Source organism: Ailuropoda melanoleuca, chromosome 15 (genome assembly GCF_002007445.2).
Source record: "Ailuropoda melanoleuca isolate Jingjing chromosome 15, ASM200744v2, whole genome shotgun sequence".
In the NCBI taxonomy this organism is placed as follows: Eukaryota; Metazoa; Chordata; class Mammalia; order Carnivora; family Ursidae; genus Ailuropoda; species Ailuropoda melanoleuca.
The window spans coordinates 10,913,661-10,928,143 of record NC_048232.1 but is presented as its reverse complement, the minus strand read 5'-3'; the positions used below and the strand labels follow the sequence as shown (position 1 = coordinate 10,928,143).

General features: G+C 36.0%; 1 protein-coding gene across 3 annotated transcripts in view; it reads right to left on the bottom strand.

Moving 5' to 3' along the window:
• The window catches only part of SEC61A2 (SEC61 translocon subunit alpha 2), a 28,563-nt gene that overhangs the window by 8,569 nt on the left and 5,511 nt on the right, over positions 1-14,483 (bottom strand). For 2 of the 3 annotated variants that reach the window (XM_034644405.1, XM_034644406.1), the window contains exons 4-6: positions 8,897-8,975; positions 4,659-4,790; positions 4,426-4,535 (exon numbers count right to left, since the gene is read on the bottom strand). In XM_034644405.1, coding sequence (XP_034500296.1) covers positions 4,426-4,535; positions 4,659-4,790; positions 8,897-8,975 — 321 coding nt within the window. Of the gene's footprint in view, positions 1-4,425; positions 4,536-4,658; positions 4,791-8,896; positions 8,976-14,243; positions 14,310-14,483 lie in introns of all 3 variants that reach the window. The other variant, XM_034644407.1, reaches the window with a different exon arrangement.

The window sequence follows — 14,483 nt, the reverse complement described above, 5'->3', positions numbered from 1 at the left end:
GGAAAGGGATCAGGTAAACAGTAAGCTGTTAGTAGTTAAGTTTTGAGGGAGTTGAAAGTTGTATGTGGTTTTCAACTGCATGGGGGGGATTAGCACCCCAACCCCTGTGTTGTTCAAGGGTCAACTGTAATATACAGAGAGAATAAGTCAAAAGGAACAGAAATTAATATGTAAAGAGATTGTAACAATGTCACAAATGCACTCCAGGGGCGCCTGGGTGGCTCAGTCGTTAACCGTCTGCCTTCGGCTCAGGGCATGATCCCAGAATCCTGGGATCGAGCCCCACATCAGGCTCCTCCGCTGGGAGGCTGCTTCTTCCTCTCCCAGTCCCCCCGCCTGTGTTCCCTCTCTCTCTGGCTGTCTCCCTCTCTATCAAATAAATAAATAAAATCTTAAAAAAAAAAAATGCACTCCATACCCACAATGACAAAAACTGAATGTAAATTTGAAGACAAGGATTTGCCAGGTTCTTAAGCTCATCCTTTTTTAAAAAATAAAAGCATTCTAACTTTAATTTATGTGAAATTGAAAATTCTTAATTTTCCTCTTGGAGACATTTCTGTAAAAGCATGTACCAATTAAAAATAATCCATAGCCTTGCAAGTGATCTCCATAGTCATGTATTCCCTGCACTGCAGTATCCTAATCAAGAGGGAAAGAAAAGATGCTTCTATGCCTCCAACCTCACGCCTTTCCCCATTTTAAAAACTACACCCTGGGGCGCCTGGGTGGCACAACGGTTAAGCCTCTGCCTTCGGCTCAGGGCGTGATCCCGGCGTTATGGGATCGAGTCCCACATCAGGCTCCTCGGCTGTGAGCCTGCTTCTTCCTCTCCCCACTCCCCCTACTTGTGTTCCCTCTCTCGCTGGCTGTCTCTCTGTCAAATAAATAAATAAAATCTTTAAAAAAAAAAAAACTCCATCCTACGTAAGTGAGGAAATGCCACTTCCATTCTTCCCAGCTCTGAAGCCTCCCACCCTATTATTTACTCAGTTGACCTGACAACCCCCATTACAAAAGAGAGCAAATGAACTACAGTACACCATTTTAAGCATGCTTACCTTCTGCGGTGTTTTTTTTTTTTTTCTTAACTGTCATTTCAGTGGTTGTACAGAGCCTAAATTGTCTATTTACAGTCTTTTAGTTTGACTTTCAAAGGACTGGAAAAAGGGTACAATTCTTCAAACTTCTAAGAGTGCTCATGAATCCTTCACTGTTTGAAAACCAAATTTAACACTTTGACAAGACAGAAGTTAGGACTTACTATGGAGATTTTATTTTGACCACAATTATGTAATAAGTAAATAAATGCTCCCAATCAGAAAACCAACCCTGTGCAGGGAAAGACAGCTGTCCATAAACTATCAGCCCACCAGAAAGTAGGATCGTGAGCTTCTGATTAAATGACGTGTCCAGAGTCATAAAGTCACTCTGAAATACCTGTTAATTCTCCAAACCTCCTGTTCAGACCAATAACCATCAGGCTACAGAGTGATTCATGTATGTCCTGTGAAAATCAAACTCATATTTTTCTAAGTGGAGAAAGGAATCATAGAGAAGTATAAATGAGAAATGGTTTCTATAATAAAAGACAGTAAAAAGCACGCAAACTATGTTTCTGAGGTGGGGGATGCTGAAAAACCAGGAAGTTAGAGCATCTCGTTGACTACAACAGGGACAGAGACCAAATGCCACCTGCAGGCACTTGTGGAATGTGCCATACATATACATCTCTAAACTAGGCATAAAATTAACTCTTTACATTTCAACTCCACTTGTGCACGCACACACACATGCAACTGAACAAAACAATACTTACCTTTCCTACGTGCCATGCACACTGATATTTTCTATTCTGTTATTTTAATCAAGACCCACTATTTAGATTTCAAATCTCACTAGCTGAAACACATGATCACGTGAAGGAAACAAGAATAATTAAGGTGAGAAATACCTTACCTAACAGCATGCAGTTTTCAAAGTCTATGTTCTAGGTGAAACACACTGATCCAACCATCTCTCTTCAGTGTATCCACACATTTTCAATGTTAGGAATGCCTTAAAAGACACACTACCCACCTACGATCAAACACATTTCTCTATACAGTAACACTGAAAGAATTAACTGCAAGTACTTGTATGCCAGAATTTATGTAAACAAAAGTATATATCCACTTATTTCATTTCTGGAATGTAACTATTCCTTGACTTCTGATACTGGGGGAGAAAAATTAAAATAGCTTAACTCTGTTTTATCTCAAATTCAAATTTGTAACGATTCCACAGAAGTCAATGCTTTAACCCAGAACTGGTCAGATGAGGTTCTTCAAGAATACAAAAATATCCCTACTAAAATACTAGAAAAATTGTAGGAGCATAATGTTCTAAGAGCTAGGTGTCAATTCTGAATGTCTTTTAACAATTGGGGTTATTCTGGGGGCGCCTGGGTCACTCAGTTGGTTGACTGTCTGCCTTTGGCTCGGGTCATGATCCCGGGGTCCTGGGATGGAGCCCCATGTCAGGCTCCCTGCTTGGTGGTGGTGTGTTTCTCCCTCTCAGCCCCTCCCCCTGCTCGTGCACTCTCTCTCTCTGTCTCTCCTTCCCTGCTCTCTCTCAAATAAATAAAATCCTTAAAAAAAATAAAAATCGGAGCTATTCTGAACTATAGGTTGTATAAAGCAAAGGCTATAAAGAAACAAAATAAAACAACAATTGATGCATCGCTATCTTCAATAACGCCGAAAGCACACGGCGAGATCATAAGCACTGAAAGACATCCAAATCAGTTTTCAGAGGGTCCTCTCTCCCAAGCCACTGCAACTCTTCCTCTAATTCTCAAAGGTTATAAATTTGCCAATCAGGTTTTTTTTAAATGGAGGAATAAGGACAACATTTATGGGAACTCACTAGGGCTCAGAAACCTACCAAAGACTGATAATGCATTAAAAATGCCTCAGCTGGTCAAAAGACAAAATATTTCCATCTAGTTCGAAGAGCCCTTCCTGTTGTTAATGACATCAATAAATATTTGAACAACCTAATTCTCCTTGTTCTAATCTAATCATTCACTACATGATCTTATTTTTATTTGCTCCCTATATATGGCTTCTCATTAAAAAAGAATGGTCAACCATGCCAATCTGAAATGGTCATATTTCTCAATGTATATATTAATAAGTTGGTATTTTAGCTTTATTTAAAAATATTTTTCCAAAATGAATGCTTTGACCGTTAAAAAAAAAGTTCCTAAATCAATCTTATTTCCATAGAGTGAGCAAGAAGAGGCATTTCCAAAATAACCAGGGCTCTAGATGCTGTGCTTAACTTACCAAACTTCTTTTCAAAACCCCATAAATAACTATTACATAACTTAAGTACAATCCATTCTTGGGTAGCTTCTCTACATGATTTTTAAGGACTGTACATTAGAGAAATATCTTCTAGACTTGACACACTTTGAGATACTTAGTACAGGGATAATTATGTTGGCCTTTAAAAGTTCAATTCCAAAGGGTCTATTTTAAAAATCCATGAAATATATGTATACAGGTTCATGTATTTTACTAGCTGTAAGATACTATTTGTAATGCCATTATTTTGTATACCACTAAGAAAAAAAATACCGTCAATTAAACTATGACACAATAACTTATCACAAATAATTTTTATTTTCTACTTGTCAGAAAAGCTATTTTAGACCTATTTTAGATTTTATCATCTAGCCTGTTGTGTGCCATTGCATATACACAGTGAACCAGAGCCTTCTGCAGACATTTTAAACAGCAACTAATCTCAAAAACATGTTACACCAACAATGCACATAACCAATAGATGCGATGAACATGTGACTAGCTCTAACGCACTGACACACATATGCAGACAGTGACTACTATCACGACTGCTGCCTCGCTGATAGCAAACGTGGGGCACTACCAGCTCTAAGAGAAAACATCCTGGGGGCGACTGGGAGGCTCAGTCACTAAAGTGACTGACTTCAGTCCGGTCATGATACCAGGGTCCTGGAATCGAGCCCTGCATCAAGCTCTCTGCTCAGCAGGGAATCTGCTTCTCCCTCTCCCTTGCCCCTCCCCGTGCTCCTGCTTTCTCTCACCCTCAAATAAATAAAAATCTTAAAAAAAAAAAAAAATCCTGATTTCAGAGACATCAAAAAGTAAAAAATGTGCATCTAAGAATCAGTGAAATACAGTTGATCCATAATGCCTTGTACTATGCAGCTATAAGGCTATTAAAATAAATTTTAATTTTTTATATCAACACAATTTATACATGTCACTTCAATAATCAAAATCTTATAATTAAATAATTCAAAAGTAAGAAAATTAATGCATCAACCATTTAAAGAACTGTTAGAAAAAAGGGATCAAATTGTTTTGTTATCTGCAGATGAAAAATTGGATTTCTTACCTGAATAATGATAAGGAGACAGATGCCAGCACCCATTTCAGCGGGATCCCCATACATGCCCGTCATGACATACACAATGGCTTGCCCAATGGTAATGATCATACCAAATACTGACAAAAATTGGGGGAAAAGGAGTACATGCTTACAACCAAAGACAAAAAAGACTAGAAAAATATCTTTACCACAAAATTCTCAAATTTGGAAAAAACTCTTTAACTGTATTAATAGCTCACGTTTCTGGGCTCCATTGAATAGAGCTCTGTCTTTGGGTGTGTCTCCAACTTCAATGATTTTGGCTCCAGCTAACAACTGCATAATCAAACCAGATGTTACAATTGGGGAGATACCCAATTCCATTAAAGTTCCTGTAAAGGAGAAGGGAAAAAGTAAATAATCTTTACTATACCCAATGCAGATCAGTTTACAAGTGTGGCAATCCTTATTCATGTCTATTAAAACACATGCTCAAATGTTAACAGGCAGATTTTCATTCTTTAAACACTGATTTATTAACACATGTATTTACTTCATTTATTAACACAATCTTGCAACAACTCACTGAATCAAAATTACTATCCCCCAAAAAAGGTAAATTTCTGTAAATTCTGAATTTAAAATGTTAAAGAAATCCTCTGAAAGAAATCTTCCAAAATTTCTGTCCAAATCATTATTTTTAAAACTTAAACTGAACATTTTGTTTTAATGCAAAATATGAAATACACACCAAGCCTGAGAATTAAATACCAAGTTAATAAAAAATGACATTTAAGATTATTAGTGCCTCTTCTAGTTCAAATTCTAAAATTACATAAGGAGTCACCTAAATCAATGTTGTAGAACATTTAGTGGCATGAAAAATGTTCATGACATAGTGGATAGCAAAATGAAAAATTTGGAAAATAGTATTACAGTTCGATTTCAGTTAATACTTAGGTGGAAAATAGTTTCCTGATATTTTAGTCTGGTTGTCAAGATATGGTTATTTTTACCCAGTGAGATTATCTTCTTCTTTTGCCACTCTGATTTTTTAAGTTTTTCTTTACAGAAAACACATTGTACTTATAGTGAAAAATAAGAAATCCAAATATGCCAAGTGTACAAGTTAACATGTAAAACAAATAATTCTACATCATCAAGAAGATGTTTTCACTGGTCATTCTGTCTTAAATCCTGGCTTTTATAAATGTTGAGAAGGTGCCCTTAACATGAGAAAAGATTCCATCCTAGGAGGATTCTTGAGGTCTCCTCAAATACTTCAACAGTAAAAGTTAACATTTCTTATTGTTAAAACCAGTAGGTAGAGAAGTAGGTAGGAAGGTAAACATTTTTTTAAAAGTAAAATCCCAAAAATTTGTAACTGTCACATGAATCTAGTCTGAGAATAAATACAAATTTTGATGACAATTTTATATAGGAAATATGGCACCTCAAATCAGTAGGAAAAGGAAAAATGGACCTTACGAAATGACTGGCCATTTATAAAAAATCACGCCTGCATTTCTTACCTCATGACTTACATCAAAATAAATGTCTGATGTATAGAAAATTTAACCATAAGAGAAAAACGACAAAAATACTTTCTTGGAAAACAAAAGGTCTTTCCTAAGCATGACCAAAAAAACTAGAACCCACAATGAAAAAGATAGATGTTATGGTTAGATACAACTATGAAAATTCCATGTGGTAAAACACTGCATAAATTTTTTTTTAAAAAGGCAGCATTAAAGTTAAAAGAAAAATATGTGAACACAAATGACAGAGTTCATATCTCCAATATGCGAAGAGTTCTTACAAATCAATTAAAAATGAACAAACCAATAGGAAAAAAAATTTAAAAACGAAAAAGCAACAACATAGTACGGCTGCTCCCAATGGCACTCTCTCTCAGGAAATACTGACGGCACAGGAGAGGACCCCCCACGCCCAAATCTGAACTATGTAACCCTGAAGCTCTAACCAAAGCTGACTGAGCCCAGTGTAAATCCTGTAGTTTGGAATTCTGAGCTAAGAACCAAAGAACCCAGGAATCTGGGGAGCTAAAGCCCAAAGGAAAGGTTCCCAATCCCTGCTGCCGATCTAAAGCTACCCTGGTTTTCTCTTCCAGCCCAGGCTTAGTTGTTCCACCTCCCCTATGGAGTCCAAAAAAGAGCCAGTATCTTTCTAATAAGTTCCATTTTTGTGTTTAAACTGGTCAGTAATTTTCTATTACTTAAAACAAGTCCACTCAGAAAAAATTCAAATATTCTATAAAAATATAAGACAATGTTCAAGCTCGCCTATATATAAAGAAATACAAATTAAATAACAGATACCAATTTTTACCTGTCCAACTTCCAAAGACTAAAGGACTAATAATATAATATCCACTTTTGGAAGAAAAATGTCATTCTCATATAGAACTGCTAAGTGTATAAAATAATACAAATCTTTTGGAAGATAATTTAGCATTATCTATCAAAAATTTAGGTGTATATATCTTGCACAGTTAAACTTCTAGAAATTAATTCTATTAAAAAATGACAAGAGATAGCATACAATATAGCATTCATGGTAGCACTGGTTATAATGATATAAAATTGGGGAAAAAACCCAAATGTGTGGCAGAAGAGGACCCTAATGGCCTGGAATCACACTTGAAGTACCCTCCTTACTTTGTCTCTAAGCCCTTTATGATCTGGCTCTTGGACTCATCTGTAACAGTGTGTCCCACCTCATTATTTCTTTTCTTATCTTCTTCTAGCCATACTGACTCCTCATCCTTTCCTGAACACATTAAGCACATTCCCATCTCAGGGCCTGGGCACGTGCTCTTCCCTACAACGTTCCTCCCGCAGATCATCACACAGCCTTCTCCCTCGTGTCCTGTAGGTCTCTGCTCAAATGTCCTTCCCCTCGCCCAAAACGTACTTCATAAGGGGATACCTCCCCAAATAGAATAATATAAACTCCATGACAACAGGGACATTGTCTTGATCACCGCTCTAATCTCAGCACCTAGCACAAAGCTTGCCACACAGTAAGAATGCAAAAAATATCTAAATGATTAATTTATGGCATATCCATATAACAGAACAGCATACGGCCGTTAAATGAAACGACTCATCCAAGTAATTGAGTAAACACTAAGTAGCAGAACAGGTACATAGTTTATCTTATCTTTTAGTTTAAAGAAATAAGCACAGTTGACAACTTTTGACTCTCCCAAACCAAAAACTTAACTACTAATAGCCTACTGGTGACTGGAAGCCTTACCAATAACGTCAACAATCAATGAACACATTTTGTATGTTCTGTAAGTATCATACACTATATTCTTGGAATTAAGTAAGCTAGAAAAGAAAATGTTATGAAAAATGTCCTAGGAAGAGAAAATACATTTACAGCACTGCACTGTATTTATTAAAAAATAAATAAATAAATAATCCACATATAAGTGGACCCCACACAGTTCAAACCCATATGGTTCAAGAGTCAACTAAATATAAATTTATATATGTGAATGCATATGCAGAGAAAAGGTCTGGATAGATATTCAACAACCTATTATCTTCCCGGGACTTACCCTTGAGATGCAAGACTTTCATTTTCAGCTTTATATAAAACTGCATACAAATTTTGGTGCATTTTTTAATGATTAACCAATATTTCTATTTTAATATAAAAAAATTACCAACAAAACCCCTCCTGATCCAGTCCCTAGCTATCGCTTTAGCCACTGCCTTACGCACATGGGCTTTTGGCTCAGCCTTCCCTCTCCCACCGGCCCAGATACAGAAATCCAATTCCAGTGCTATTCCAGTATCGTCTCCTCCGACACTACAGATCAGGGTCCTTCAGGGCCAGGCAAAACCCAAGGACACACTTCAGAGGGTCCAGGAAGCTCCAAAGCTTTTATGCAAAATCTGTGCATGTGAATATGTATGAATTTTTCCAAAATCTGTGCGTGTGAGTGTGTATGAATTTTTCTTGGGAGAGTGTACATAAATTTAATTAGAGTTATATTCAACTAATGAATCACTGAACATTATATCAAAAACTAATGATGTACTATACCTTGGCTAATTGAATTTCAATATAATAAATAAATAAAGTAATACTGTACACAAAAAATTTTAATTAGAGTCTCAAAGAAAATATGACCCATAAAAGGATGAAGGATGAAAGATCCAGACGGTGCTATCACTCCGCTCTCTGTTGGACATCTACACTCTGTACATATTTCTATTATTACAATACATACAGAGTTTTGTGAGTATTTACGTGTTGGTCTCTTCTCCTAGGCAACGGGTTTCTTTTACCATATGCTCCCCACCCCTGTAGACATCAAAATAGTTGTTTCCACATTTTCTCATCTATTTGATGTCAGTACTAATGCCTAGTATGGAGGCAAAAAAAGAAAAGAGAAAAGAAAAGAAAAGAAAAGAAAAGAAAAGAAAAGAAAAGAAAAGAAAAGAAAAGGAGAAGTACATACCTCTGTTGGATGCAAGAATAACTCTCATCCAGTAGAAAGGATCTGCAGAATCTGATGACATGATTCCAAAGAGTGGTATCTATAATATTACATAAAACAATTTCTAAAAATGCATTATATAAATTAAGTTGAAACTTGATTCATACTTCAATTACTTATTATTTGCAATACTTAAAAGAAAAAAAAACCCACTACTTCTCATGTTCTCTAATAAAACAAGTGTACCCTAAAGGGAAAGTTTTTTAACAAAAATAAAAACAATAGAATTCACTACTTATGCAAATCCACTGTAAAAACACCTATCAGGATGAAGATTTGTTGCACAACAATGTGAATATACTTAACTTTCCTGAACTGTATGCTTAAAAACGGCTAAGATGGTAAATTTTATGTTATTTTTTTTAACAATTAAAAAAATACCCCATCAGTAAATTACAGGATATATCCACCCAGTCATAGAATAATTTTGCTAAACTATGGGTACTAATGACAGCCACAGTCACATTCTAAATGTGAGACTGAAGACTATATATATGAATATTATGCAGCCACTGAAAAGAAGCTTAAAGCAGCTTGTAATAGCATAAAGAAGTGCTTATGTTGTAATGCCAAGTATGACACTGTGGTTCTCAACCTGGGGCAATTCTGCCCCCCACAGGGGACATCTGGCAATACCCAAAGACATTTTTGGTTGTCACAACTCAAAGGGAAATGCTACTGGTATCTAGTGGGTAGAGGTCAGGGATGCTGTCGAACATCCTACAATGACCCCACAACAAAGAATAATCGGCCTAAAATTCAGTACCCTTGTTAAGAAACCCTGGTATAAAAAGAAAGATACCAAATTGCATAAATGAAAGTTTATAAATTAAATACTGTAAAAATATGTATAAAAGATAAAACTAAGTGTAAGTATTTAAAATTCTGAAGAGTAATTATCTGTAGGTGGTAGGATTGTGGCTGACTTTTTCTTTATTCTTCTCAGCATTTATCAAATTTTCTATAATGAGCGCATATTATTTTTTCATCAGAAAAAAAAAAAACTCTTCACTTCAGAATGTTTCCTATTATATGTCCGATGTTCAGGACACAGCACCTGGTCATACCCCTCCCTTCACCATGTGGGGATCAGACGCAAAGAAACATACATTTCCAATTTTAAAAACCTTCTTTATACAAAGCTGATTTTTTTTTTAAGTCTCAAAAGATGCTGCCAATGATTCTGAACAAACCATCTGGTCAACCTCACCCTTTCAGGACATCTGGATTTATTAGCTGGGTAGCAAAACTGATGAAGCAAGAAGCATGGATATTTTATGTACCCTAACGCTGCAGACACTCTTCAGCTAATGTGAGAGACAGGGAGGAAGGAAGTTATTGTATAAAAACCAATTAACACTACAGGACAGTCCACATCACAATATTCCCTAAGTGGGAGAGAGGTCAATCGGTCAAATTACTTTGCTTAATTGCACCTGATAGAGATGGCCATTACCTCCACAATTAGATGATTTGTGGGACAATGAACAAGAAAAAGTCAGCCAACTTCCCCTAAGTAATGGAATTCCCTCCTTTCCTGTAGTCAACAGGATTATTAAACTCGGTGTCTGATTTTATTCCTCTCAGTAAAATCCATACCATGGGTTTACGTACAACAATAGCTGAGCAGCAACTCCCCAATGTGTAAGAAAACACACTTTTTTAAACATGTAAAATAGTAAAAGCTAACAAGAGTGAAAAAGCTAAGGAAAAAAGGGGTGCCTGGGTAACTCAGTCGGTTGAGCATCCGACTCTGATCTCAGCTTAGGTCTTGAGATCAACTCAGGGTCATGAAATCAAGCCCACATTGGGTTCCATGCTGGATATGGAGTCTACTTGGGGCGGTGGGGAACCTAAGGAAAAAGAAAAAAAAATCCATTAAGCAGCCAAAGAAGAAAAGGGATCATGAACTTGAAGCACTGGTGGACATAGGGGCGAGAAAACTGCAGACAACTGAGAAGTAGAGAGCCCAGCACAAAGCTGTTCCAACCATCACAACGGAAGGCAGCACAATCCTCACAATTCCCACAACATTCCAAACCTGGAGAAGAGCAGGCTGCATGGACAGCCTTATCTTTTTACCTCCTTTGGTTAGAAGGGACTAGACACAGCAGCTAGGAAGAAACAGATGAGAGAAGTGAGCAATGGGGCTCTCTTCTGGTGACAATTACAGGGGCTACCGTGAGTTGGGAATGAAGGAATGATCAGAGGTCAAGAATGGAACAGCCCTCCTCAGTCACCTGTTGAGAACCACCTCGGGAGAAGAGCCCAGGTAGCAATTACTGCACTTACCACAGCTTATCTCACCTCCCACCATTCCCTCAAACTAAAGAAAACTGGGTGAAACAGGAGACCCCAAACCCTTTAACTGTGGCTGGGAGGGGAAAATGAACCTGTCTGAGATTCAGTGGAAAGAGAATCAAGAAACCACCAGCACTGGGCTGAACTGCCTAAACATGAGAAAGACATAAAACACAGCTTAGCAACTATGCAACTATACTGAAGGAAAAAAATAATAAAAATAAAATAATAATAAAGGAAAAAAATAATAAAGTAACATAAAATATGTAAATTAATTTATTGCATGAAACAGTCATGAGAAATACCACACTTTCTGAGCATCACAATTTCTACGGTTCTTTAAGCCAAGCTTAAAATATTTACTACCTAGCCCTTCACAGAACAATGTTTGCTGACCCTTGGATTAGAAGATTCAATATTGTCAAGCAGGTAATTTTCTCTGAATTTATCTATAAATTCAAAGCAATACAAATCATAATCTAGATAGCTTTCTTATAGAAACTGACAAGCTGATTCTAAAATCTATACAGAAATATGAAGAACTTAGAATAACCAAAAAACATTTTGAAAAAGAAAAACAAAAAAGACTTTTACAACCTGATTACAGGACTTAATATAAAGCTATGGTAATCAAACCGTGTGACCATAATGATGGAATAAAAATGAATGGAACAGAACAGAGTACAAAAATATATTCACGCTTATACAGTTAATTGATTTTCAACAAAGATGCTGAGATAATTTAATGGAGAAAGGATAGCCTTTTCAACACTACAATCCAAACAGAAAAAAATGAACCTCAACCTTACTTACGCCATACACAAAAATTAACTTGGAATAGATCACAGACCAAAACATACAAGCTAAGACTATAAAATATTTAGAAGAACACAGGAGAAAATCTTCACAAACTTAGAAGACAGGAAACCAAAACCATGAACTATCAAAGAAAAAAGACACACTGAACTTCAAAATGAAGGATTTTTGCTCTTCACAATATATTAAGAAAATGAAAAGGCAAGCCACAGACTAGGAAAACATATTCACAGTACATATATTTGACAAAGGACCTGTATCCAGAAAATATTTTAAAATGCATATAATTCAGGGCATCTGGGTAGCTCAGTTGGTTAAGCATCTGCCTTTGGCTCAGGTCATGATCCCAGGGATCTGGGATCAAGCCCCACATCAAGCCCCACATCGGGCTCCCGAATCGGCAGGGTGTCTGCTTCTCCCTCTCCCTCTGTTCCTCCTTCCTGTTCGTGCGTGCACTCCCCCTCAAATAAATAAATTTTTAAAAATCTTTTTAAAAATGCATATAACTCGAAACGATAATATAATTTTTTAATGGGCAAAAGCTGTGAAAAAGACACTTCACGGATGATAAACAAATGTCCCATAAGCACATGAAAAAATTGCTCAATATCATTTACCAGGGAAAGGCAAATTAAAACCACACCTATTAGAATGACTAATACTAAAATGCTCAACAACACTAAGAGCCCGCAAAGATGGGGAGTAACTGGAATTCCTATAGATGACTGGTGAAAATATAGAACAGCACAACCACTTAGAAAAAAGTTGGACAATTTCTTATAAAGCTGAACCTATAACTTCCATACAACCCAGCAATTCTACTCCTAGGTATTCACCCAAGAGAAATGAAAACAAATATTCACAGAAAGTCTCGCCCAGGAACATTCTCGGCAACTTTATTATAGCCAAAATCTGGAAACAACCCAAATGTCCAACAAAAAGTGAAGATATGAACAAATGGTGTATAGTCATCCATCCTCGGAAATAAGAAGGGATGAATTACTGCTCTACCAAACACATGGATGAATCTCAAAGTGTTGAGATAAAGCCAGACACTAAGGAATGATACTGTATGATTCCACTTAGATGAAATTCTTTAAAAAAGCAAATCAAATTACAGGAACAGAAAGCAGATCAGTGCTTGCCTGACACTGGGGGTGAGGTGGAGACTGACTAAGAGATTACACAGAACTTTCTGGAGTGACAGAATGTTCTGTATCTACTGAGGTAGTAGGTATGTGGGTGTATACATTTGTCAAAACTCTTCAAAATGTACACTTAAAAAATAAGTGTATTTTACCATACATAAATTATACCTTCATAAATCTGATTTTTTTTATGGAGGGGATGGAAATTTCTAAGATGTTAAAAGTTGGTGGTAAAAATATGGATGATGATTCTTTTTTCCCCTCTACTTTTCCATATTTAAAAAAAGTTCTCTTTCCCTGACCACCCAAAACAATTCTGAACTAAGTACAGTAGTAAAATATCTTAGTGGCCAAATTATTTCACTCTTCAAAAAAATACATTTCACTTTTCCCCAGACTATGGACTTATCCGCTCTACTGCGTCCTAATATAATTTTTTTATACTTCCTTATATGTATTTCAATAGCTCTTCAAAATCCTCAAAAAACTTGCACCTAAATCATCTAGTTTAATCCTCACAACAATCCTGTGACAGGGACAGGTACACTTTCTCCTCATTTTGTGAACTTAATCTCTGCAAAATATTAATAAAAAGCATCAGTGAATTTTATCAATTTATAAATACAGTATATTACTGGGGTTCTAGAATTTGACTTTTTGGGATTCTTAAATTAATACATGCTATTTACAACATGACTAAAGGCCAACAAAACAAAAAAAATATTTGCAATGTATATGTCAAAGGTTTAACACTTTTATATATAAAAATCTGTCTTAATACAAAAAAACTCAAGAAAAAAAATGGGTAAAGATCATTAACTAAAAACTAAGAGAAAAAAAGAAAAAAATGTTTCAAACCCACTAATAAAAAAAAACACACACAATAGGAGAAGATAACCATTTTAGCCATCAACTCAGATTAAAAATAACAATGCTCAAAATAATTTAGGATTTATTATTTTAACTAAAATAAATTTCTCAAATTGTAACCAATCAAAACCCTCCAACGGCATTGACATTTAATTAATATTTTGGTTACATACCTGACAACATACTAAGAAAATGAAGAGAGTTATGGCAGTCCATAGTACCTTCTCTCTAAACTGGATCTACAACAAAATAAGGATGATCAATCAAAACCAAGAATAGCAAATACAAAACAAAATTCCACATTAAAGCATAACATTCTGTATCATGACAGGCTCCTATTATTTACTATTAAGACACTCTCACCTAGTTAGTATCATCTAAAGCAAACAGCTCAGTTTTTCAAACATAACCTT